We start from the raw sequence: 26,908 nt of genomic DNA on the forward strand, positions 1-26,908 counted from the left end.
TCAAATGAAAGAGTGCAAGATTCATTTAACTTCTTTTGCTCTATTTATCTATTTTATGCTAAAAAATCTTGATTTCTAACAACTACCATAATTACTCATTTACTTTATTCTAGTTATATTTTTAAGGGCTTAGATCTGATAGAGTGCCTGATGAACTATGGACTGAGGTTCATGACATTGTACAGGAGACAGGGATCAAGACCATCCCCATGGAAAAGAAATGCAAAAAAGCAAAATGGCTGTCTGGGGAGGCCTTACAAATAGCTGTGAAAATAAGAGAAGCGAAAAGCAAAGGAGAAAAGGAAAGATATAAGCATCTGAATGCAGAGTTCCAAAGAATAGCAAGAAGAGATAAGAAAGCCTTCCTCAGTGATCAATGCAAAGAAATAGAGGAAAACAACAGAATGGGAAAGACTAGAGATCTGTTCAAGAAAATTAGAGATACCAACAGAACATTTCATGGCAAAGATGAGCTCGATAAAGGACAGAAATGGTATGGACCTAACAGAAGCAGAAGATATTAAGAAGAGGTGGCAAGAATATACAGAAGAACTGTACAAAAAAAGATCTTCATGACGCAGATAATCACGATGGTGTGATCACTGACCTAGAGCTAGACATCCTGGAATGTGAAGTCAAGAGGGCCTTAGAAAGCATCACTATGAACAAAGCTAGTGGAGGTGATGGGATTTCAGTTGAGCTATTCCAAATCCTGAAAGATGACTCTGTGAAAGTGCTGCACTCAATATGCCAGAAAATTTGGAAAACTCAGCAGTGGCCACAGGACTGGAAAAGGTCAGTTTTCATACCAATCCCAAAGAAAGGCAATGCCAAAGAATGCTCAAACTACTGCACAATTGCACTCATCTCACAGGCTAGTAAAGTAATGCTCAAAATTCTCCAAGCCAGGCTTCAGCAAAACATGAACTGTGAACTTCCTGATATTCAAGTTGGCTTTAGAAAAGTCAGAGGAACCAGAGATCAAATTGCCAACATCCACTGGATCATGGAAAAAGCAAGAGAGTTCCAGAAAAACATCTATGTCTGCTTTATTGACTATGCCAAAGCCTTTGACTGTGTGGATCACAATAAACTGTGGAAAATTCTGAAAGAGATGGGAATACCAGACCACCTGACCTGCCTCTTGAGAAATTTGTATGCAGGTCAGGAAGCAACAGTTAGAACTGGACATGGAACAACAGACTGGTTCCAAATAGGAAAAGGAGTATGTTAAAGCTGTATATTGTGACCCTGCTTATTTAACTTATATGCAAAGGACATCATGAGAAACACTGGACTGGAAGAAGCACAAGGTGGAGTCAAGATTGCCAGGAGAAATATCAATAACCTCAGATATGTAGATGACACCACCCTTATGGCAGAAAGTGAAGAGGAACTAAAAAGCCTCTTGATGAAAGTCAAAGAGGAGAGTGAAAAAGTTGGCTTAAAACTCAACATTCAGAAAACGAAGATCATGGCATCCGGTCCCATCACTTCATGGGAAATAGATGGGGAAACAGTGGAAACAGTGTCAGACTTTATTTTTGGGGGCTCCAAAATCACTACAGATGGTGACTGCAGCCATGAAATTAAAAGACGCTTGCTCCTTGGAAGGAAAGTTATGACCAACCTACATAACATATTCAAAAGCAGAGACATTACTTTGCCAACAAAGGTTCGTCTAGTCAAGGCTATGGTTTTTCCTGTGGTCATGTATGGATGTGAGAGTTGGACTGTGAAGAAGGCTGAGCACCGAAGAATTGATGCTTTTGAACTGTGGTGTTGGAGAAGACTCTTGAGAGTCCCTTGGACTGCAAGGAGATCCAACCAGTCCATTCTGAAGGAGATCAGCCCTGGGATTTCTTTGGAAGGAATGATGCTAAAGCTGAAACTCCAGTACTTTGGCCACCTCATGCAAAGAGTTGACTCATTGGAAAAGGCTCTGATGCTGGGAGGGATTGGGGGCAGGAGGAGAAGAGGACGACAGAGGATGAGACGGCCGGATGGCATCACTGACTCGTGGACGTGATTCTGAGTGAACTCCAGGAGTTGGTGATGGACAGGGAGGCCTGGCGTGCTGCGATTCATGGCGTCACAAAGAGTCAGACACGACTGAGCGACTGAACTGAAATGAACTGAACTGAACTTATATAATATAATGTACTAATTTTACAGTATGTGTATTTGTGTATATATTTAGGATGAGAGTAGATAGTAGTTTAAAAATAATGATTTAACAAGTCTACTGTGGCGCATTTTACATTAAAGATATATCTCATTGGGGTGGATATAGTCAAAGACTGTTTTTCAAAGTTAGGCTCTATCAAACACTGTTCGGTTCATTTGTTTCCATTTGCTTTAGAGTTTTAGGTGTTGCATTTTACCCTCTTTGTGATTTCTTTTGGTTCTAAAGTGAAGACTACAGTATAAGGAAAAGTCAAAGGTTTAATATCCGTCCATGTTCCCTTCTCCGTGTTTTTTCTTTCTTTCCATGAAGAATCATTTTTACTTGTACTAGAATTACCCTTCTAATGTTTTAAAAATACATATTAAAAGTGTAAAATGGATATCCTCCTCCTTTTTCCCCAAAAGCTAGCATACTGTACGCTCTAGGGTGCTTTGCTTTGTTACTTTACAATATTTCAGGACATTCTTTCTTCTTGAACTATGTTATAATAGTTTGACCCTTTTATCAGACTAGTTTTTATATTTCTGTTCTACTTAAGTGCATTGTGGGATGTGGCCGTCTGTTATTAATTATACCATAAAATACTGAGAGTTAGGAACTTAACTGTGAGTTTTATGAAAAGTCTCTTTTTCTTTCCTTCTCATCATAGAGTACGATTAAATGCCTTACCTTTTTTACTCTCTCTCTCTCTCAGTCTAAAAGAATTCCTGCCCAAAGAATACATCAAGCAGAGAGGAGCTGAAAAGAGAATATTTCAGGTATTGGGAATGGTCAGAGCTTTGTTATTCTCCTCACTTCCTGTCCTCATTTATTAGTCTGAGAGGGGCCGCTGTACATAAAAGCTTCAGACCCCGTGCATGTACTCCACTTATATAATAAATGATTAGTGACTCAGGAGGAAAGGAGCTGACAGTTCTACTTTGGGCAGATTTATTATCTTAATCCATACCTTCTTGCTAAAGGTTACTTAGCCCTTCTGAGAAAAATGTGCATACATTTAATTTCAAAGACATTATCTTTGAAGCATTGAAACAAGGTGATTTTCCATTAAAGTGTACCAAGGAAGCTACAAGGAGCTTTTTTTTTTTAATCCTGAGATTTGTTTTTGTACCTTAGAATCTGGGAACTGGTGTGTTTTTAAAATCCAGATTTATTCTAAAATTCAGAGAGTTATCTATTCTAGGCAACCAGTAAGAAAAGCTTTGTCGTCAACTTTGCCAAGAAACACTCACTCTAGTGAATCCAAAATATCAAAGTCTTCTTTGGCATTGAAATGTAAATATAAATTGAAAGAGATAAATTTCATGTGTATAATGCATAGTTTTTAATCCAGTATTGTTTCCACACACTGAGATGTCCAGGCTTTTATATGTCGTGCTGTTTGGAAATTGTTGTCTTTTGCCTGTATATTAGAATGATAGCTCTCCCAGGACAATAACATTTTTCTAATCCTTGTTTAAAGTGTTGGTCCTGAACCTTTTGAAACCTAGAGTGCTTTGAAAATTAGGTTACAGTTACGGCCCCTGTTCTTGTCACGCTGCACATGCATGAATTGTTCCCTATAATGCAAAATCTACAGGGAATTTGGGCTCACATTCTAGTTAAGAAGGCTTGCATTAGTGCTTTCTGTGTGCTCTGACCCTTGGGCAGCAGGGACGTGCATCTACAAATAAATAGATGGCGTGTGAAGTAGTAGCTCTCACTAAGTCCACCTGTGGTCAGAGCTGCGGTAACTGGTCCCTGCCTCTGTCACTTTTATAGGAGCACAAGAACTGTGGAGAGATGAGCGAAATAGAAGCCAAAGTCAAGTATGTCAAATTGGCGCGGTCCCTTCGGACATATGGTGTGTCCTTCTTCCTGGTGAAGGTGAGTTGGGTGTGGTGGAGGGGAGCGTTTGTCTTTACCACTTCTTTTGTTAAAAGCGTTCACTGATAAGCTTGGTAGTCGTCCCTTTTTTGTTGTTGTTTACTTGCTCAGTCTTGTCCCTTTGCCACCCCCATAGACTGCAGCACACCAGGCTTCCCTGTCCTTCAGCATTTCCCAGAGCATGCTCAAATTCATGTCCATTGAGTCAGTAATGCCCTCCAACCATCTCATCCTCTGTAGTCCCCTTCTCCTGCTTTCTATCTTTCCCAGGATCGCATGGTCTTTTCCAATGAGTTGGCTCTTCGCATGAGGTAGCCAAAGTATTAGAGCTTTAGCTTCAGCATCAGTTCTTCCAATGAATATTCAATATTGATCTCCTTTAAGATTGACTGGTTTGATCTCCTTGCAGTCCAAGAGACTCTCAAGAGTCTAGGGGTAGTCCCCAGACCCCTAGCATTTGCACATGCAGCATCTTGGCAGTAGGGCCCTGAGTTGAGCAGTGGGACAGACATGAAGTTAGCTATGAGGCTGGTGAGTGAGCCTGGCTGCCCTCAGGCTCTCAGAACAGCTGTGTCTTGGCTGTGCTCTCTGTCACTACTGTGAAGTCCCCAAAGGAGTGCCTTTACTTTTACTTGCTAGCACTTTCTCCTAAGAATGTTTCACTTACGTTATCAGGAGTGCCCTGGACTAGGAAGTTTGTTGACCACAAACTTAATGGTACTTAATTTGTATCCTGTTAGATGGGTTTGCTCGGAGAAGGCAATGGCACCCCACTCCAGTACTCTTGCCTGAAAAATCCCATGGACAGAGGAGCCTGGTAGATTGCAGTCCATGGGGGTTGCTAAGAGTTGGACATGACTGATCGATTTCACTCTCATGCATTGGAGAAGGAAATGGCAACCCACTCCAGTGTTCTTGCCTGGAGAATCCCAGGGACGGGGAGCCTGGTGGGCTGCCGTCTATGGGATCGCACAGAGTCAGACACGACTGAACTGACTTAGCAGCAGCAGATGGGTTTGCAGATTTTCTGTGGCCTTCAGATCTGTTTTTTCTTGCAAATTGCTGGCCTTCCAACCTAGAAGGACAGAGATGGGTCTTTGAAATTCAGTTTATGAACAAGCAGAGAGTGTGTTCTTGAGTTGACGAGGAAACTCTTCCAGTAACTTCCTCATTTTTACATCCTGCCCAGCATATGATCTATCCTGGAGAAGGTTCCATGTGTACTTGAAAAGAATGTGTAATCTATTGCTTTTGGTGGAATGCTCTGTAAATATCAAGTTAAGTCCATCTGGTCTAATGTGTCATTTAAGGGCTGTGTTTCCTTATTGATTTCTGTATCTGAATGAACTGTCCATTGATATAAGTGTGATGCTAAACTCCCCCTGTGTTATTGTGTCATTGTCAATTTCTCCTTTTTTCATGCCTGTTAACATTTGTGTTTTATACTGAGGTGCTCCTATATTGGGGTGCATATATATTTACAATTTGTTATATTTTTTTCTTGGATTGATCCTTTGATCATTATGTAGTGTCCTTTGCCTCTTGTAAGATTCTTGACTTTAAAGTCTATTTTGTCTAAGTGTTGCTACTCTGGCTTTCTTTTGATTTCCATTTGCAAGGAATACCTTTTTCCATTTCCTCACTTTCAATTTGTATGTATCTCTGGATCTGAGCCACCAGGGAAGCCCACTCTCGCCTGGAAAATCCCATGGACGGAGGAGCCTGATAGGCTACAGTCCATGGGTTCGCAAAGAGTTGGACACGACTGAGCGACTTCACTTTCACTTTCTGGATCTGAAATGAGTCTCTTGTAGGTGGCGAATATACAGGTCCTGTTTTTGTATCCATTCAGCTGTTTGGTGTCTTGGTCAGAGCATTTAGTCTGTTTTCATTTAAGCTAATTACCAATATGTATATTTCTATTGGGCTTCCCTTGTGGCTCAGCTGGTAAAGAATCCGCCTGCAATGTGGGAGACCTGGGTTCAATCCCTGGATTGGGAAGATCCCCTGGAGAAGGAAAAGGCTACCCACTCCAGTATTCTGGCCTGGAGAATTCCATGGACTGTATAGTCCATGGGGTTGCAAAGAGTTGGACATGACTGAGTGACTTTCACTTTTCATATTTCTATTGCCATTTCAGTAGTTGTTTTGGATTTGTTTTTTCCCCTTTCTTATTTTGTTCTCTTCTGATTTGATGACTATCTTTTGTGTTGGGTTTGGATTCCTTTTTCTTTTTTTGTCGGTGTATATCTATTACAGATTTTTGTCTTGTACTTACCATGAGCTTTTTGTATAGCAGCGTATGTATATACCTACTTGTTTTAAGTTACTAATCTCTTAATTACAAATACATTTTAGATCCTCTGCGTTTGTACTCTTCTGTCCTCATGATTACTGTTTTTGATATTGTATTTTACATTTAATTGTTTTGTGTATCCCTTAACTGCTTATTGTGGATACAGATGGTTTTACTACTTTTGTCTTTTATCCTCCTTACTAGTTGTATGTGGGTGATTTCCTACTTTTATTGTATATTTGCCTTTACCAGTGAGCTTTTTCGTTGTAACTTCCTTCTTTTTAGTTGTGGACTTTTCTTTTCCACCTAGAGAAGATCCTTTAGCATTTGTCGTAAAGCTGGTTTGGTTGTACTGAATTCTTTTAGCTTTTTCTTGCCTGTAAAGCTTTTGATTTATTCATCAAATGTTAGTGAGAACCTTGCTGGGTAGAGTATTCTTGGTTGTAGGTTTTTCTCTTTTATCACTTTCAGTCTATTGTGCCACTCTTTTTTGGCCTGCAGAGTTTTGGTTGAGAAATCAGTAGATAGTCTTACGGGAATTCCTTGTGTATTATCTGTTGTTTTTCCTTTGTTGCTTTCAATATTCTCACTTAAAATGCTCTCATAACAGCTAAAAAGAGGTAATTATGTGAAGTAATGGATGGCTTAACATTCTGTGGTAATCTTTTCTCAATATTTACATATATCAAATCATTATACTACACACCTTAAACTTATATAATATTCTAAATCAGCTATATCTAAAGAAAATTAGAAAAGATGGCATCATGTGATCATTTTAAATAAAACTCCTAAGGTGTTTGATAAAATTCAACTATTCATTATAAAAATTTCTGTAAAATTCTAGAATACAAATATACTTCCTCAATAGGATAGAATGTTTTAAACCTATCACCAGTATTCTACTCAACAGAGAAGTGCTAGAGAGAAACTTGCAGAAATTGAGATCAGAGCAAGTTACCCTTTAACATTATTTTGTGCATTCTAGGAAGTGTGGTAATATGTTAAAAAAATTTTTTTAAACACATATCTTTAGGAAATGAAGAAAAATTATTAATATTTGCTATGTTTGTTTATCTTTTAGCAAAGATATATGGAATCATATTTTTAACTATTTGAAATAACCATAGATTCACAGGAACTTGGAAAAATAATGCAGAGAATCAAAAAGTCAGAGTAACCAGTATGGGTAAAGATGTAGGGAAATTGGAGTCCTCATTTACTGCTGGTAGGAAAGGTTCAGTCACCTTAGAAAACAGTCTGGCAGTTCCTCAAATGTTCAACATAGAGATGCCATATGACCCAGCAGTTCTACTCCTGGGTATATATGCCTAAGAGAATTCAAAGCATATATTCACAGAAAAATTTGTACATGAAAGTATATAGCTGCATTTAGCCAAAAGGTAGAAATAACATATTCATCATCTGATGAATGGATGAACAAAAAGTCATACATCTATGAAGTGAAATATTAATTGGTCATAAAATGAAATGAAACGTACTGCTTCATACTAGAGCATGGATGAATTTTGGAACTGGTATGTGAAGTGAAGGAAGATTTCTTCACAAGAAAAACAAAAAAATCCTATGACAAGATTTCTTTGGTATAGAATGTCCAGAAAAGGCAAATCCATAGAAACAGAAGGTAGATTAATGGTTGCTTAAGAGTGGGGTGGGATCATGGGACATAGGTGAGTAATAACTAATGGTACAGGAATTTTTTTTAGGTGATGAACATATTTTAAAATTGACCATGGTGATAGTTGCACATATCTATAAAGATACCAAAATCCACTGAATCAGATACTTTAAGTGGGTGAATTGTATGCTATGCGAATTATATCTCAATAGCAATGGCACCCCACTCCAGTACTTTTGCCTAGAAAAATCCCATGGACGGAGGAGCCTCTTAGGCTGCAGTCCATGGGGTCGCTAAGACTCAGACACGACTGAGCAACTTCACTTTCACTTTTCACTTTCATACATTGGAGAAGGAAATGGCAACCCACTCCAGTGTTCTTGCCTGGGGAATCCCAGGGACGGGGAAGCCTGGTGGGCTGCCGTCTATGGGGTCGCACAGAGTTGGACATGACTGAAGCGACTTAGCAGCAGCAGCAGCATTTTAAAAATTATAAAGATGCTGAGAGTTCTCTTTTCATCAATTTTCCCTCAATGGTAACATGTCAGGAGTACAATGTCACAACCAGGCAACCGCCTTGGTACATACAGTTCATAGACCTTAATCAGATTTTGTGTTCTATATGTACTCATTTATGTGTGTGTGTTTAGTTCCGTGCAGTTTTCTCACAAGTGTAGATGTGTGTTACCACCACTGTAGTCAAGATATTGAACTCTAATCCATTGAGAATACCTTGTGCTACCCTTTTATGGCCATAGACACCTCCCACCCCTTCCTGCTTCTCCTCACACCCTGCTCCCTTCCCCTGGTCTCTTTACCCAGTAGCAACCTCTAATTTCTTTTCTGTCTCAATAATTCTGTTATTTCAAGAGTACCACATAAATGGAATCATACAATACATAAATTTTTGACTTCTTTTTTTCATTTAGTAGAAATCCCTCAAGATCTATCCAAGTCATAATGTACATCAATAGCCCCATCGCTTTTTAGTGCTGAGTAGTACCCCGTAGTATGGAAGTAGCAGTTTGTCTAGTCATTCATCTCTGAAGGACATTTGGGTTGTTTCTAGTTTGTGGCTATTATGAACTAAGCTGCTATAAATATTTGTGTATAGATTTTGGTGTGAATGAAGTGTTCATTTCATTGGGATAAATGCCCAAGAGTACAATTGCTGAGCCATATGGTAAGAACACATTAAGCATTATAACAAACAGCCAGACTATTTTCCAGAGTGACTATACCATTTTACACTCTTACCAGCAAAATATGAGTGATCCAGTTTCTTATCATCCTCTCCAGCATGTGGTTTTATCATTTTTTTTAATTTTACCTTTCTGATATGTTTTATGAAATCTTATTACAGTTATATTTTGCATTTCCCTAATGGCTAATGACTTTGAACATCTTTTCCTGTGCTTATTTGTCATCTGTGTATCCCCTTCAGTGAAATGTCTGTTCACAGTTTTTTTTGGCCAGTTTTCTAGTTAGATTTTTTTTTTTTTTTCTTACTGTTGAGTTTTAAGGGTTCTTTATATATTCTGGATCCAAGTCCTTCATTGAATGTGATTTGCAAATATTTTTTCATGGTCTGTAGCTGTGTTTTTATCTCCTTGACAAGATCTCTCACAGAATTTTGTTGATATTTAGTCAGTCACTAAGTCATGTCCAACTCTTTGCAACTGCCGGGACTGCAGCATGCCAGGCTTGAATACACATTCTTAATTTAGATGACAAGTGTTTTATCATTGTTTTCCTTTTTATGAATCTTGTTTTAAGTGTTACATCTAAGAGTTTCTGTCTGGTACTCTCCTTGGTGATCCAGTGGTTAAGAATTTGCCTCCCAATGCAGGGGACACAGATTCGATCCCTGGTCCAGGAACTAAGATCCAACATGCCATCAGGCAGCTAAGCCCATGTGCCACATCTACTGAGCCCACACTCTAGAGCCACAAGCTGCGTCTACTGAGGTCCACGTGCCCTAGAGCTTGTGCACAAAAACAGAAGGCCCTGCAATGGGAAGCCCGCACACTGCAACCAGAGAGCAGCCCCCACTGGCTGCACCTAGAAAAGACCACACAAAGTAACGGAGACCCATTGCAGCCAAACTAAGTAAATAAATAAAACTTTAAAAGCAGAAAAACTCAAAAACAAATAATATATTAAAAAAATTTTAAAAGAGCTCTAACTCTAGGCTCCAAAGATTTTCTCCCATGTTTACTTCTAAATACTTTATGGTTTTGCATTTATGTCCTTGGTCCATTTTGAGTTTTTGTATGAAGTGTGAAGGTTTTAGATCAAGGTTCATTTTGACCTGTGGATGTCCAGTTGCCCCAGTACTGTTTGTTGAAAGGTGTTTTCCCCATTGTATTGCTTCTGTATCCTTGTCAAATTAATTTGAATATATTGCTGTGGATCTATTTCTGGGTGCCCTAATCTGTTTTGCTGATTTGCGTATCTGTCGTTCTGCTGATAGCACACTGTCCTGATCACTTTAACTGTATAGTATGCCCTAACTTCAACCTGAATGATTCCTTTCACTTTTTTCTTCTTTTTCAGAATTGTTTTAGCTACTTTAGATCCTTTTCCTTTCCGTGAACATGTTAGAAAAACCTTGTCTGTATTCACACAAAAAAAACTTAGCTCGGATTTTGATGGGCATTGCATCGAAATTATAGATCAATTAGGGGAGAATTGATAACTTTACTATGTTGAGTTTTTCAGTCTATGAACATGGTATTAGATCCTCTTTGATTTCTTTCAACATTTTGTAATTTTCAGTGTGCAGATACTTGTACATGTTATAACAATATACAGAGTCATTTAAAATTTTTAGATTTATTTTAAATTCAGTGAACAAGTAAATTTACATGACATATGTCAAAAACATGAAATAACCCATGTGCAACCATTTAGAATATATGGTAAAAAGAGATCACACACAGAATGGCAGACATACACATAAAATTGTTTGGATAAGGGGTAGAATGTGTTTTAATGGCATAAATAACATATTTCTCTAGGTCCTCAATTTGAACATACCATCAAATCTTGAAGGAAGTTCATTGGCATAATTTAAGAAGTAAGTTAAAAGTGAGTGATTCATTCATTACTTGAATAGGCTATTCGGAATTCTAAATTAAAAAACTCAATGAAATTATAATTTATAAAATGTAGATATTGATATTGAACACAATTATACCACACAGCCTTCAGATCAATCATATATTATATTGTGAGAGAACAAGTTTGATATGTTTATAGATACTTCCATCATATTTCCTTCTATATTGGTGAATATTCTGTCCCCATTTGTAGATTCAACAAACATGGATCATGTAGTTCTATAGAATTAACTTTTGACAAGAAGTAGACTAACCTAGTTCAGACCCATGTGGCTCAAGGGTCAGCTGTACTTCATGCTGTATTTTCTTTGTTATAATAGAAAGTGCTTGGGTGTTGGAGCTGGGAAGATTGGCCTAGAATTCTTGATATAATATTGTCTCTGTGAGAAATAGCAGAAACTCATGACTTGGAGAGACATCTTTAACCTTCTTAAACCTCAGTTTCTTCATGTGAAAAATGGGAATTATAATTCTTTTGCATTTTAAGTAGTGCATTGACAGGTTCAGATGAAGAATCTGACAGGTCTTTTTTCCCCATTTATTATTGTTGTTGTTGTTTTAATTGGAGAATAATTACTTTAAAATGTTGTGTTAGTTTTTGCTGAATATTAACATAAATCCCCTCCATTCCACCCCTCTAGGTCATCACAGAGCTCTAATGAAGATTAAGTGAGATAATGTATGTAAATAAATATAGTAGCTGGAAGATAGGGATATTTAGTAAATTTTAGGTTAGCCAACTCCTTAGCCCTTCTTACAGCCTCCTAATTCCTGGCCCCTGAGTCCTCCAACTTTTAATTGGCTTTTAGAATCATGATACAGAGCAGGGGCTAGAAACCTTTTTTAATAAAGGGCCAGATAGTCAATGTCTTCAACCTTGCTGGCTGTGCTTCTCCTCTCTGTGCTTGTAGCCCAGAAGCAGTAGGCAATATGTAAATAAATGAGCTTGGTTATGTTCTTGTAAAGTTTTATTTATGGACTATGAAATATAATGTTTTCACTTTTCATGAAGTATTATTGCTCTTTTGAATCTCTTTCAACTCTGTAGAAATAGAAAATTTACTCTTAGCTCTAAGGCCAAAAAAATCGGGGGGTGATGGGGCAGAAAACTGGCTTTAGTACCTGTCATGGTTTGCTGGCCCCAGTAGGGAGGATAACTCTCATGAGCCTGTTACGTGACAGTGTTCTCAGTGGCTAAGAACGTACACTCTGAAAGAAGACCTGGGTTTCAAATTCTGGCTTTGCACATAGTTTGACCTTCCATAAGTTACTTTACTTTCATTTCTAAACTTCGGTTTATTAACCTAGGACGTTGACTTTTTATGAGGTTTAAAGGAAATAATATAGAAAAGGAGACGCTTGTACAAATGATTTCAATAGATGGGAGCTGTAAGCATCTGCAGTCTTCCTCTTTCATTGAAATCTTTTGCAGTTTATCTTGATAAGTTTTTCAAAACCCCATAAGGAACAGTAAGGCATTTCCCATGACTTGCAAAAGATCTTGTTTCTTTGCAAGAAATCTTTGTGTAAACCTTCCGATTTATAAATTTGCCTTTAACTTTCCTTGCAACCACAACCAGAGCTTTGAGGTGAGAAACCTGGGGAGCTGACCCTTTTCTCTCTGAACTATAAAAGCATCACAGAAGGCATTCAAAGCAACTCAGAATCATGAATTAAATCAAAATGAATTGCCAGTTGTTTTTAGGGAGAGAAACCGCTAATGAACAGAGTCTTTAACACCATTTTGCTTTTGAGCATCCCTCTCTGCCATGTGCCTAAAAGATTAAAAAAGAAAAGCATACTGATGACACAGCAAAGCACCAAGGCAGCACTTTGGCAGGAAGCCACTGTAGAACTCTGGTGAGCACAGCAGGCTCACGGACTTAGGCCACGTTGGAGTCGGGCTTAGAGCTAAAGCATGCCCACAGCTTAGCCCACTGGCATCCCTCCACCCCAGTCTGAACCTGATGTAAGGCACAGGTGATGTAAGAATCAGCCAGTACACACACCTGCAAGAAGAGCCCAAGGCTAAGCAGACTTAATCACAGCCAGCTGCCAGGACTGAATCCTCAGTAACGGCTAAGAGGTGCTTGGAAGAGGATCATGTGCATTCTCAGTCCCGTCTGACTCTCTGCAACACTCTGGACTGTAGCCTGCCAGGCTCCTCTGTCCATGGGATTCTCCAGGCAAGAACACTGGAGCGGGTTGTCATTTCCTTCTCCAGGAAGTCTTCCTGACCCAGGGATTAAACCCACGGCTCCTGCAGTGCAAGCCACTTCTTTGCCTCCACACCACTTGGGAAGCCCCTGAATGAAGAAAGGCTGGGATTATTAGTGGGTCCTACCTCTCCTTGGTAGAATACGTACCTTCTCCTGCCTTTAAGTTACGCAAGCTCGACACCTCAGAACAAAACCAACCTGATGAGGATTGCCTCAAGATAGAAGTTGCTAGGTAGCTCACAGAATCGCAACCAGAGTCTACATGTGTCTGTGCACAAAAGAGTTGGGTCTTCACTGGATCCTGCCTAGCCTGCTGTCTTCTCCCAGAGATAAAAGGATACTGGTGTCTGTAGTTGGAAAACTGGAGAGGAGACGTGTGGGGTGGACTGAGATTCTAGATTTAGGGAGGAAGGGGGAACCTTATTGCCTCTGGACCTTCTCCTATTATGTAGGTCTGCCACTAAGGTTCTAAGGCAGATCCTCTCTTGGGGGAGCCCTTATATGACTAGCACAGAGCCAAGCCCCTTGCTGTTTTAACTTTCCCCAGCTGCTCTGCATTTTGCGGGTAGACTCAAAAATAATTGTGTCCCTTGATGGTGGTCCCTGTTGCTGAGTGACAGTGTTTTCTGAGTTTCTTTTATACCCCCAGTTATGAACTTGTACTGGAATGCCCACTGTAAGCTGTTTGCTTGTTCACTGTGGTTTCCTCTCCCAGACCAGAATGATCTCGGGAGTCGGGGCAATCCATCAGGATCCTGTGTTGCCTCACCCCAAAGCCCCTCACTGGGGAGGTGCAGATTTGAGAGCAGGAAGGCAACAGCTGCAAACCATATTTTATTTCTGATCTCCTTCCTAGGCCCGGCAGCTGGGCTGGTGCCAACCCTGTATGACTAAACCAGTGGCTCCTGAAGCCAAGTGATGCTGACTGGCATGGTCCACCCTGCACTGATTTCACCCCTGGTGGAACTAGCCTCTCTACAAAGGATCTGACTCGTCCCTGAGTTTTCCCTAAGGACTCAGAGGTTCTTACAGTGCTATATTCCCCTTCTCAGACACCCACTCAGATTCCTACTGCCTTTATCTCCTCCTCTTGGGAGGAAGCTGGAGGTGTGCCGTGACCTTCTCTGTCTGATGGTTTGTGAACCGCCCACAGAAACTGGGAGGGGTATTTTTGCATTTTCTCTAATTGTTTCCCTCAGAAGTAGTAAACTGGTAGACAGTCTCTTTTAAAGTCAGAGATGTTTTTGTACTCAGACCTGTGTTCTAATCCTGGCTTTATCACTTATTATCATTGCTGGCCCCTTCATTTCAAGGTGGGGAAGTTGATGGTGCTGATGATGGCAACATTTGAGGGAGGCTCTGAAAATTAATGATAATATTTATTAAGCATCGGTCACACTACTGGTTTAAGTACGTGCCCTTGCATACACATCCATGTATACTTGTACACTTTGTGCTAATTTGTCTGCATATTGCTTTTGTAGTGGTGCTGTGGGAATTGCTAGATTTTTGCAAATAATCTTGAAAAGTTTGTTTTTTCCTGACCACTAGAAATGTGTTTTAAGTTAAATTTTTGGAGTAAGGAAAAGCACAGGACAATAATACAAATCATGTGAGATGATCATTGCTACCATTTCCTCATGCAGTGAGTTTTCTAAAAAAAAAAATGTTTAAAATTTTATTTCATAGGATCATGCTGTACAAACTCTTTTAATGTGAATAATTTATTATCATGAATCCAGTTGTTTTTCTGTACTATGATTTGTAATAGTTGTAGAGTAGGGATTCCCAGGTGGCTCAGTGGTAAAGAATACACCTGCCGAGGCAGGAGACACAGGTTCAATGCCTAGGTCAGGAAGATCCCCTGGCAGAGGAAATTGCAACCCATTCCAGTATTTTTTGTCAGGAGAATTTCGTGGAGGGAAGATCCTGGAGGGCTACTGTCCATGGGGTTACAAAGAGTCGAACACGACTGAGCATGATTATGCACCATTGTAGAGTAGTCTTCTGTTTGGAATATCATAATTATCAAATCTCTTATAGTTGACATTTTGGGTTATTTGTATTTTTTTGCTCTGAAAAACTCTAGCTAAGCCTTCTTGCTTTGTTATCTTTATACACATTTGTAACTTCTTTTTTAATAAGTTTCTAAAAGCAAATTGGACTAAAAGTGGGAACATTTTTAAAGCTTTGAATGGTTAACAAATTTTCTTCCATAAAGGTTTTGCTGTTTTAAATCACCATCAATAGTGGTCCTCTTTCATACCTTCTTTAATTGAGCATTAATTTTATAAAAGATAAACTATTATATATACATGAAAATTTATCTAATTTCTTCTTATGGCTTATTAACTAGTTATTTTATAATTTTAAACATTTTCTGATCATGTTCTTTGCCACATATGTTTGATTTATGATAACCTGTGACATATAAAGCATATGAAATTTTTTATCATCCTATTAGTTGTAAATATTTATTCACCAGTCATTTGTCTTTTAATTTTTTATGGTGAGGTCTCTTTCTTTCATTTCTCTCTCTTTTCAAAAAAAATATATCAAAGTCCATCTATTTTATAGTTAAAGGTTTTAATCTTTTCCTTTATTTGGCATTTGTGCTATACATTTCCACATCCCACCCCATCCCCCGCTGGAATCACAAAAATATCCAACTATATATTCTTTCTAAATTATTAACCTATCTTGAATTTGCTGTATCATGAGTATGAGGTCAGTTCAGTTCAGTTGCTCAGTCGTGTCCGACTCTTTGAGACCCCATGGACTACAGCATGCTGGGCTTCCCTGTCATTCATCAACTCCCGGAGCCTACTCAAACTCATGTCCATTGCATTAGTGATGCCATCCAACCATCTCATCCTCTGTTGTCCGCTTCTCCTCCCACCTTCAATCTCTCCCAGTATCAGGGTCCTTTCCACTGAGTCAGTTCTTCGCATCACGTGGCCAAAGTACTGGAGTTTCAGTTTCAGCATCAGTTCTTCCAATGAATTTTCAGGACTGATTTCCTGTGGGATGGACTGCTTGGATCTCCTTGCTGTTCAAGGGACTCTCAAGAGTCTCCTCCAACACCACAGTTCAAAAGCACCAATTCGTCGGTGCTCAGCTTTCTTTATAGTCCAGCTTTCACATCCACACATGACTACTGCAAAAACCATAGCTTTGAGTAGACGAACCTTTGTTGGCAAAGTAATGTCTCTGCTTTTTAATATGCTATCTAGGTTGGTCATAGCTTTTCTTCCAAGGAGCAAGCATCTTTTAATTTCATGTCTGCGGTCACCATCTGCAGTGATTTTGGAGCCCCCCAAAATAAAGTCTGTCACTGTTTCCATTGTTTCCCCATCTATTTGCCATGAAGTGATGGGACCAGATGCCATGATCTTAGTTTTCTGAATGTTGAGTTTTAAGCCAACTTTTTCTCTTCTCTTTCACTTTCATCAAGAGGCTCTTTAGTTCTTCTTTACTTTCTGCCATAATGGTGTCGTCTGCGTATCTGAGGTTACTGATATTTCTCCTGGCAGTCTTGATTCCAGCTTGTGCTTCATCCAGCCCAGCATTTCGCATGATGTACTTTATATATGTTAAATAAGCAGGGTGACAATATACAGCCTTGACGTACTCCTTTTCCTCTTTGGAACCAGTCTGTTGTTCCACGTCCAGTTCTAACCGCTGATTCTTGACCTGCTCAGTGATTTCTCAGAAGGCAGGTCAGGTGGTCTGGTATTCCCATCTCTTTCAGAATTTTCCACAGTTTGTTGTGATCCACACAGTCAAAGGCTTTGGCGTAGTCAGTAAAACAGAAATAGATGTTTTTCTGGAACTCTCTTTTTCGATGATCCAGCAGATGTTGGCAATTTGATCTCTGGTTCCTCTGCCTTTTCTAAATCCAGCTTGAACATCTGGAAGTTCATGGTACTGTTGAAGCCTGGCTTGGAGAATTTTGAGCATTACTTTGCTAGCGTGTGAGATGAATGCAATTGTGCTTTAGTTTGAGCATTCTTTGGCATTGCCTTTCTTTGGGTTTGGAATGAAAACTGAGCTTTCCAATCCTGTGACCACTGCTGAGTTTTCCAGGTTTGCTGGCATATTGAGTGTAACACTTTCACAGCATCATCTTTTAGGATTTGAAATAGCTCAGCTGGAATTCTATCACCTCCACTGGCTTTGTTCATAGTAATGCTTCCTAAGGCCCACTTGACTATGCATTCCAGGATATCTGGCTTTAGGTGAGTGATCACACCATCATGTTTATCTAGCTCATGATGATCTTTTTTGTACAGTTCTTCTGTGTATTCTTGCCACCTCTTCTTAATATCTTCTGCTTCTGTTAGATCCATACCATTTCTGTCCTTTATTGTGCTCATCTTTGCATGAAATGAGGTAGGAATTATTATTTTAAAAAATTATTTTAATAGGTATGATAACTATTTCTTTAAAAACTTATTAAAACCAATCAAAATATTTTGAGTCCATAGATACACATTAAAAATAACAAAACCCAAGCCTCCAGATGGAAATATATTTCAGGGAATATTTTTAAAAAAAATCTGTGCTTAGTAATGAGAAGATAACTACTCTGGCAATTTTAGTTAATTCTAAATAGCTGAAGTGCCATATTTAAATTCTATATTAACCTTTTTGTGTTACTCACTGAGGTGGCTACTGGGAGTTCAGTTTAACTTCTTTTTCTCTGGATATGTTTTTTCTGTCACAATCTCTGTTTTTGGAGCAGCCTGACCTTCTGGACAGTATCTCTCTGCAGAGAAAACTTGTGGATCTTTCCAATTTCTGTGGATCCTTCCAGTCTTCTGATAGCTCTGTTTTAGCTTCCATCCCTTTAATTTACGAGTCATTTATCTAGTCTTTAAAAAACTCTTGATTTTCCAACAGCCCCGCCTATTTTGAAACAGTGATGTAAGTTGACCGCAGGTAAAAAATCACAAAATCACTGATGACTTGGAAAAATCAGATGTATTCAGAGGAAGAGCACTGATTCTTTGTACCTCCTGTTTCAGGAAAAGATGAAAGGGAAGAACAAGCTGGTGCCTCGCCTGCTGGGGATCACCAAAGACTCAGTGATGCGTGTGGATGAAAAGACCAAGGAAGTGTTGCAGGAGTGGCCACTGACCACGGTCAAGCGCTGGGCAGCCTCACCCAAGAGCTTCACACTGGTAGGGACTGGCTGAAGCAATGAGTGGGCTAGCATATTCTGGGTGATACCATGGGGCAGGGGAAACAAGATAAGCCCACTGGGCTTCCCTGGCCTTGGAGAGGGACAGATGGTGGGAGTCCCTAGGGCAGGGAGTGGGGGTACTCACTGGTCTAGAAGTGAGGGAGATGTTGAGCGCTGGGTCTCCTTAGCCACCTCTTTATCTCTGGTCGGTCCTCTAAGGCGGTCTGAGTTCCTTAATTAGAAAGAGCCAGTCAAGGATGATTCTTGGTCTTCTGTGGTTCTGATGCCATCCCCAGTATAGCCTAAAAAACAATTTGATGATGCTGTGAGGCCATAGGGATGCTTCTCATCTCTAGTTTTAGAAGTTTCTAAATAAGCTCTTAAGAATTGTGACATCTTGCCAAGCTGTGTTTTCCCAGCCTGCCTATGAAGAGACATGCTGTACAGTGGGAATAGCACAGACTGTGGGGTAGTGTTCGAAATCAGCTTTCCTTCCCAGTTCTATGCCTTTGCTCAAGTTACTTCTCCTCTCTGAGCTTTAACGTCCTTGGTTGTGAAATGAGAATAGTAATACCTGTTTCTCAGAGTTACCAGAGTCAAATGAGACGATGACAACAAAATGCCTGAAGTGAAATACACTGAATGTCGGGAGGATGTGTGTTTGTTCCAGACCTTTAAACTTCTGAATTCTCCCTCCCAACCTCAGTATCTGCTTTTAGCAGAGTATACCGTGTGGCCCTCACTATAGCCAGCCACACTGATATATGAAGATCAGTAGTGCAATTATTTTGTAGTTGTATTGAGCCATAAGAGAATCAGAAAGTGTTGAAATTTGTCAGTTTCTTCAGAACTCCTAAATGGTACCATTCTCCAGCTCTCATGAACACTTGAAACATCTGCATCTAGGAAAGATCTTACATCAGAGCATCAGAAAAAAGGTATCAAGAAGGGGCCTTGGTGGGAATGTTAGTTATCTAATTTGAGCATTGACTCTTGCCAGTTGGGAGGAATCTTCAGAAAACATATCTTCCTTCCATTTAGGTCTACTTACCTGCCATGCTTTTTGAGTATAATTATTTAAGTATTTCTTCTATATATTATACATTGACCACTACATGAGATGGTATTACTTTTGCTTCATCCTCATAATAAGATTGAAGAAAATGCATGAGGTGAAGGATATAATTTACTTCTGTTTTTATCCATCTCATTGCTCTTTCTCTTTCTAAAGTTACCAGTTTTCTTTTGTCTTCATTTTCTGTGTATTCAGAGTTTTTTTCTTAAGCCATTCTTTAAAGGTAAATCTGCTAGCAACAAATTTTTTAGTTTTCCTTTAGCTGATGGAGAATCTTCTTATTTTCCCTTCATTCATGAAGATTAATTTTGCCAGATACAGAATTTGAGATTCTCAATTCTTTTAGCACTTGAAAAATGTCATTCCACTTCTCTCTGCCCTCTGCTGTTTCAGCATAGAAACTTTCTGGCATCGTGTTGGTGTTCATTTATAGGTAACATGCTGCTTTTCTATGAATGTTTTGAAGATTGTCTTTCTCCAGTTTTCACAAGTTCTTGGTGTGGATTTCTTAGGCTTATTCTGTTGTAGGGTTTGCTTAGTTTCTTAAATTTGTAGGCTTATATCATTCACTAATTTTTATAAGTTTTCAGTCATTGTTTCTTTATATACATATATATATATATATAATGTATGTATATATTTTGGTCCAACAGTAGGAGGCTCTACTCTCCTTCTGTGTTTCTGATGATATGGGTATTAGGTCTTTTTTAAATTGTCCTACAGATCCCTGAAGCTCTCTTTTGTTTTGCCTGTTTTCTGTTGTTTCACTTGACTAAATTTTATCAGTCTATTTTCGAGCTGACTGGTTCTGTTCTTTGTCATTTCCACAGTACTATTTTATCTATCCCATGAGTTTTTTACTTCGATTATGGCATTTTTTTATTTGCAAATTTCAGTCTGGTTCTTTTTTATGACTTAAATTTCTTTGTTAAGCCTCTTGTTTTCATTTGTTTCAGGAGATTTTGTCATTGTTGAAACATTTTTTATGATTCAAAATTTAAAAATTCTTACCAGATGATTCCAACATCTGATTCATTTCAGTATTGGCATCAGTTGATTATCTTTTTTTTTTTCTTACATTGTGTTCATCTTGGTTCTTGACATGCGTAGTGGTTTTTAATTATATCCTAGATGCTATGGATTTTATATCAGGATCTTCTTTAAATCTCTGTTTTCGTAGACAGTCACCTTGTTTAGGTCTGGTATATAGTCCAATGTTCTGGCATACTTCTGTGGACTTGAGTTGGCAATGGAAATTTATTTTCTGAGCCCTGGCAATGTTCTGGACTGCCTTGTTCTTCTGACATTGCTGGGTTCCTGCTCAAAGCCTGCTAGTGCTGTCTATGAGGGAATAAAGTAATTCCTATGGCCACCTACTATTAACAGGTGACCTTTCTTAGGAACACAGAAGGTGAGTGGAGGGGAGGGAGACACAGGGCTTCACTGTGGCCACTGCTGCAGAGCGATCAGACCACCTGCCTGCCTGGGTTGTGGAGAAGGGCCTGGGATGGCCAGGCTTTCACTACTTTGCAGCCACCCATCAGCAACTCAGTTGTGAAGCTGCTTGAGGCTCCCAATTAGGTCTTTGTTGGGCTTCCCATCTCCTGGTCCCTTGGCCAGAGAGAACAGACTTTTATAACCTTCCTGTTGGAGGTTCCAAGTTTCAGGCCTCTCCAGCACCCAGCCTTGGAAATGTGGGATATAAAATAAAACTCGAGAACTCATCAGATTGTGGTGCCTCGAATACTGAGGTCACCAGTCAATACAACTTTCCAGGTTTCAGAGCCCTACCATTGTTTGTTGAATACATTTTAGGGTGTTGTATTTAGGGGAGATGAGCAAGAACAGTGAATCTATGCCAGAACTTGTTCCAAGATTGGACCCCCTCACCTTTGAAACTGGTGATGTGACTGTATTTCTTCTAACGTGAGTTTTTCCCCCCTAGGATTTTGGGGAGTATCAGGAAAGCTACTACTCTGTACAGACCACTGAAGGAGAGCAAATATCCCAGCTGATTGCAGGCTACATTGACATCATCCTCAAAAAGGTATTTCATACTGTGCAGATTAGACAGCACTTCTTTATTTAAAAGTCTCAGTTTAGATGGTATAGCTACCTGGAAAATAAAAAGCTCATGTAAAGTACTTGATGCGCTAATGGAATCTTTAGCATTAAGATTGCTTGAGTGTGCAGTCTTTGACCGCGTATCCATTTCTGATTTTGCTGCAGCTCACATTTGTGTCATTGACTGCCAGGTAGTGAGCAAGTGTATCATTTAGCTAATGAATGAGCCTAGCTCACCCCTCAGCATCTTCCTCTCTAGGTAGTTGTTACGTTTTCCTCTCTAGAAACTGGGTTGAGGGCCTAAAGATTTACTTCCATTTTTTTTCTTTCTCTCTCATCCAGTTTTAATGAGGGGGAGGGTGTTATATGCCATAGTGGTACATAAAATAACCTTTCCTAAGGTTTCAAGATACCACCCGCTGAAATAGCCAAGTTCTAGTAGAGTATTCGGAGAAGGCAATGGCACCCCACTCCAGTACTCTTGCCTGGAAAATCCCATGGATGGAGGAGCCTGGTAGGCTGCAGTCCATGGGGTCGCTAAGAGTCACACACGACTGAGTGACTTCACTTTCACTTTTCACTTTCCTGCATTGGAGAAGGAAATGGCAACCCACTCCAGTGTTCTTGCCTGGAGAATCCCAGGGATGGGGGAGCCTGGTGGGCTGCTGTCTATGGGGTCACACAGAGTCGGACACGACTGAAGCGACTTAGCAGCAGCAGCAGCAGTAGAGTATTAGTGTCTTAATTTTAACTATATGAAATTGTCTGTGCAATAATATATACAAAAGGCACTATATATATATATTAAATATTACATTTCTTTTTCATTATAACTATTAATTTTATTCACCTATCACTTATTAAATATCCCATACAAGGAATTTGGGATCAACCTTAATGTACCTGCTTATGTGGCTCATTTTAAAAGGCCTCCTTAAAAGGATCTTGCGTCAAGACCTGCTAACTTTCATGTTTGTCTTGTTTTACCTCAGAAACAAAGTAAAGATAGATTTGGACTGGAGGGCGATGAGGAGTCAACTATGTTAGAAGAATCTGTCTCCCCTAAAAAGTAAGTGTATTTAAGATCAGGGATAACTGCCTTCTCCCAGCATGGGCAGGTTTCCTAGGCCAACTCTGGGCCGGTTGCCTGAAGTCCTTCACGTGGAGGAGGTGATAATGGATGAGATAGATGAGTCTTGCTTCTCAAAGTGTGGTCCCCAGACCATTGTCATCACTGTTGAGGGTGTCCTGTTGGGGTGAGGGCGGCTGGGGATTTCAGGGAGACACGGAAGACCATGTGGTACTTAATTCCATCTTTAGACATGGTAAGCCTTCATGTCCCACTTTGAATTTCTGATTTAAATCTCATAAACTGCATCATTATCATCAAAGCCTGGAGAGTGAGTTCAGTTCTGTATCTTTTGGGCTAGGGACCTACCCAGTAGGGGAATTTTTGTTTATGAGACGCTAGTTACTGCCATGCTTGATACACATGTCATGAGGTAGCAAAAGGAAATGGTAAAAACAGGGACTCTGGAGCCAGAGTTACTAGGTTTCAATCTGGGGTCTGTTTTTCAATGTGTGGCCCTGGGGGCGTTATAAGTTTTCTCTGTCTCCTTCATGAATAATGATTGATAGTACTACCTCATAAGTTGATTTCGATGCTTGAGTTCTTAATAATGCTTATAAAACAAATAAAGCACATTAAGCAATCTCTTGATTGTAATACATATTTGCTATTTTTATCATTATTTTAAATTTAGAGCAGTCTCAATTTAGCCCCGTTTTGTGAATGAGGAAACTGAGACTTATTAAAATTTAGGAATAGGCAAGACCTGTTGAGAAGCCTGTTCGCCCACTCCCTGATGTTCATGGAGCATTGTAGTGACATTTTTTCTTGTCTATACTGTGTGTGTCCATCTTGCTGTCTTACTTGATCCCAGCAACATCCCCCGTGGCAGAGGTAGGCTAGATCTTGTCATCCTCAGACCGTGGATGAGGAATCTGAAGCTCCTGGAGGTCAGTTGAGATGTACACCTGGGGCCGAGCCAGGACTCGGATTCAGGTCTGCGACATCTCCTCTAGGGCGCTGTCCTAGGGCAGCATCTTGAACTTGCCCAGTCGTAGTCACTGTTTCTCCACCTTGGCTGCTGTGTACCACTTTCTCACAGTTTGCATCGTAATCCCCTTGAAAGTGTTTCTCTATTTGTCCCCTATTAGTATACAACTTTGGAGAAGGCAGTGGCACCCCACTCCAGTACTTTTGCCTGGAAAATCCCATGGATGGAGGAGCCTGGTGGGCTGCAGTCCATGGGGTTGCTAAGAGTCAGACACGACTGAGCAACTTCACTTTCACTTTTCACTTTCATGCATTGGAGAAGGAAATGGCAACCCACTCCAGTGTTCTTGCCTGGAGAATCCCAGGGACGGGGCAGCCTGGTGGGCTGCCGTCTCTGGGGTCGCACAGAGTCAGACACGACTGAAGTGACTTAGCAGCAGTAGCAGCAGCAGTATACAACTTGGAACCAAATTTGATGTACTGCATTTCAAGTGCTGTTTGGTACCCTCTGGCAAAAGACTTGATTTCTTGGAGTTATTAATGACCATCAGATGAATGTTAGTAAGCTAGTGCTTCCTAATAGGGTCAACTGTGCGCTTCACAGGATTCCACTGCACTTGAACTTCTCCTAGGAGAAGCTCAGTAAGTGTCTGTGCTCTGAGTGCTGGGACCCTCCCCTGCCTGGCACCACTGCAGCCCCTCCCCACTGCAGAGGGCATCACAGTCCAGGGAGATCCTCATCACGAGATCTTTCACTTCTCCCTGAATTAGACATTGGCTGAGATCTTGGAATGTAGCTGAGCTCTGAGAGGAGCCTTAGATACACCCTCTCTAGTGCCAGTTCCTCTGCAGATGCTAATGTCCCTCCATGGATACCTGTCGATTGGTACCCTAACTTGACTCACAACCTTTGCCCTGGGCAACAGGAAGTACACTGTGATGGTTCCAGAATCCTGGGACAGAGGCTCCTATGCCTTAACACAGCTACTCACCAACCCTGCCCCACTCCCTCCCCACCCCGCAACACAGACTCTCCCACATTCCCTGTGGGTTTGTCCTCTGGGTTATCAGAGTCTTACCCTCATGTGCTCAAAGTCCTTGGCACTCACCTCTCATTCCAGGAAAATATAAAGAGGTAAAAACTTGAAATTTTTTTTTACTAGATGCTCTGGGAGTCTTCCCAGACTTAAGTTGACATCATTTGGACGAGGTACCAAGGTCAGCCAGTCATCAAGGCTCCACAGGTGTTGAAACATCCTCTGTGGTCAGTGGCTTTCCACCTGGGAAAGGAGAGCTAAGCTGAGGGAGATGTGAAGTTCATTTCCACATTTCTTCCTTCAAACTAAGGATTACTGATCTCTGTCCCCAGGGCTTAGAATAGAACCTGGCATGCAGTAGATTTGTGTTGAATGAATGCTATTTCAGGTAGAATTTACCAAATACTACATCACTGTATCCAGAACATTCACTTAGGCCTAGAACGTCATTGCTTTCTGTGTCTTTCTGAACAGCTAATAGCATAAAGCCAGTAATTAATTACAGTACTGATTATATCAAAGGATTCATTCATCTCAGGGTTTTGCTGAGCATTTGAGTGCTGTTACCTCATTCATGATCCTGTCTATATTTGCCTCTTTTAAACTGGTTGTCATAGCATGCAGCATGAACACTGCTAACACCTGTGGTATCAGGCGCATTGACACTCCATGTGAGCGGCCACCTCGCAGTGACCAAAGCTTCTGTTCCCCGCAGGTCCACCATCCTGCAGCAGCAGTTCAATCGCACCGGGAAGGTGGAACATGGTTCGGTGGCCCTGCCAGCGGTAATGCGCTCTGGCTCCAGCGGGCCTGAGACCTTCAATGTTGGCAGCATGCCCTCCCCACAGCAGCAGGTCATGGTTGGGCAGATGCACCGCGGTCACATGCCCCCGCTGGTGAGGCTCCCGGGGGCCCTGCCCTGTGCATCACTAGGCTGCCCTGGTGTCCAGGGAGCGATACCAGCCTGGTGATGGGTTGTGTGTGTTATCCCCACACTTGCTACTTCCTGTCTGCACCCTGGCTCTTCAGCTCTGCAGTCCCAAATGCCCAATTCCCAGTGTGTTTTCTTTTAAATGGGTGGCTCTGGCAGTGCTCTGTCTAGGACTACAGGTGTCCTCAAGGGCTGGACAAGAGCCAATGGCCTCTCCATGTGGTTTGTGAGTGAGGGCTAGGACCCTGCTTGCCCACTTGCTCATCAGCCCAGTACCCCTCAGAGAGGCTCAGAACTAGTCCAAGTCCGTTCCACTCCACACACCCCCCGAGCACATCATTGGTTTCTTGCACTGTGCTCATCTGCCTGAGTCTCTCTGGAATCTCATGCTTTGGGACAAGAACTTTTTGAAAGCAGAAGAGCCTGAAAGCCCAGAAGTGATTTGAGTGAAGAAGCATGTTGACTGTATTGTAGGTTTGGGTGAAATCTTTATTTACTTACCAAGAATTCAAATCTAACACCCACATGATTCCTGTGCAGGGGAACTTCTGTTCTGAATACTCAAGGGTTGGGGCCCCTGAGCTCCCAGCAGGGGACTCTTTCTGAGCCTTCTTGTCAGCTAATTACACTCTCTACACTCTGCTGATTATAATCACTCTATTGCAAACACCCCTATTTAGTATTCTATTCATGTGTCACAATACCTATTTCCAGCCCCAGTTGAAATAGGAGGTGGTTCAGGCAGTTTGTTGAGAGGTACTCTGGACCGCTGTGTCTTGATCCCAGATCCAATTTCCTTGCTTACGTAGAGGCTCTGTTGCCAGGCCAGGAGCATGGTGTGATCCCTGTGTTACCTACCTTTGCAGACCTCAGCCCAGCAGGCCCTCATGGGGACCATCAACACGAGCATGCATGCTGTCCAGCAGGCCCAGGATGACCTCAGCGAGCTCGACGCCCTGCCACCTCTCGGCCAGGATATGGTGAGGGTCATTCAGCACTTTTTTTTTAAGAATATTTTCTTTTTTTTAATATTTATTTATTTGGCTGTGCCAGTCTTAATTGCAGCACATGGGATCTTTAGTTGTGGCCTGTGGGATCTGTTTCCCTGACCAAGATTGAACCCAGGCCCCCAGCCTTGGGAGCGTGGAGTCAGCCACTAGACCACCAGGGAAGTTCAGCATTTTTATTTGATGTCTCTGCCCTCACAGAAAATGGGATTCTGTGCTC

General features: G+C 40.8%; 1 protein-coding gene across 40 annotated transcripts in view; it reads left to right on the forward strand.

Annotated features, from left to right (window-relative positions):
* Positions 1-26,908, forward strand: part of TLN2 (talin 2) — a 496,882-nt gene that overhangs the window by 310,915 nt on the left and 159,059 nt on the right. For all 40 annotated transcript variants that reach the window (XM_086321322.1, XM_086321364.1, XM_086321363.1 and 37 more), the window contains 7 exons: positions 2,883-2,946; positions 3,950-4,054; positions 18,358-18,513; positions 21,536-21,637; positions 22,647-22,723; positions 25,466-25,646; positions 26,548-26,661. In XM_086321322.1, coding sequence (XP_086177448.1) covers positions 2,883-2,946; positions 3,950-4,054; positions 18,358-18,513; positions 21,536-21,637; positions 22,647-22,723; positions 25,466-25,646; positions 26,548-26,661 — 799 coding nt within the window. The remainder of the gene's footprint in view (positions 1-2,882; positions 2,947-3,949; positions 4,055-18,357; positions 18,514-21,535; positions 21,638-22,646; positions 22,724-25,465; positions 25,647-26,547; positions 26,662-26,908) is intronic.

Source organism: Bos grunniens, chromosome 10, assembly GCF_055505025.1.
Source record: "Bos grunniens cultivar Pamir isolate PY7600 chromosome 10, Bosgru_T2T1.0, whole genome shotgun sequence".
In the NCBI taxonomy this organism is placed as follows: domain Eukaryota; kingdom Metazoa; phylum Chordata; class Mammalia; order Artiodactyla; family Bovidae; genus Bos; species Bos grunniens.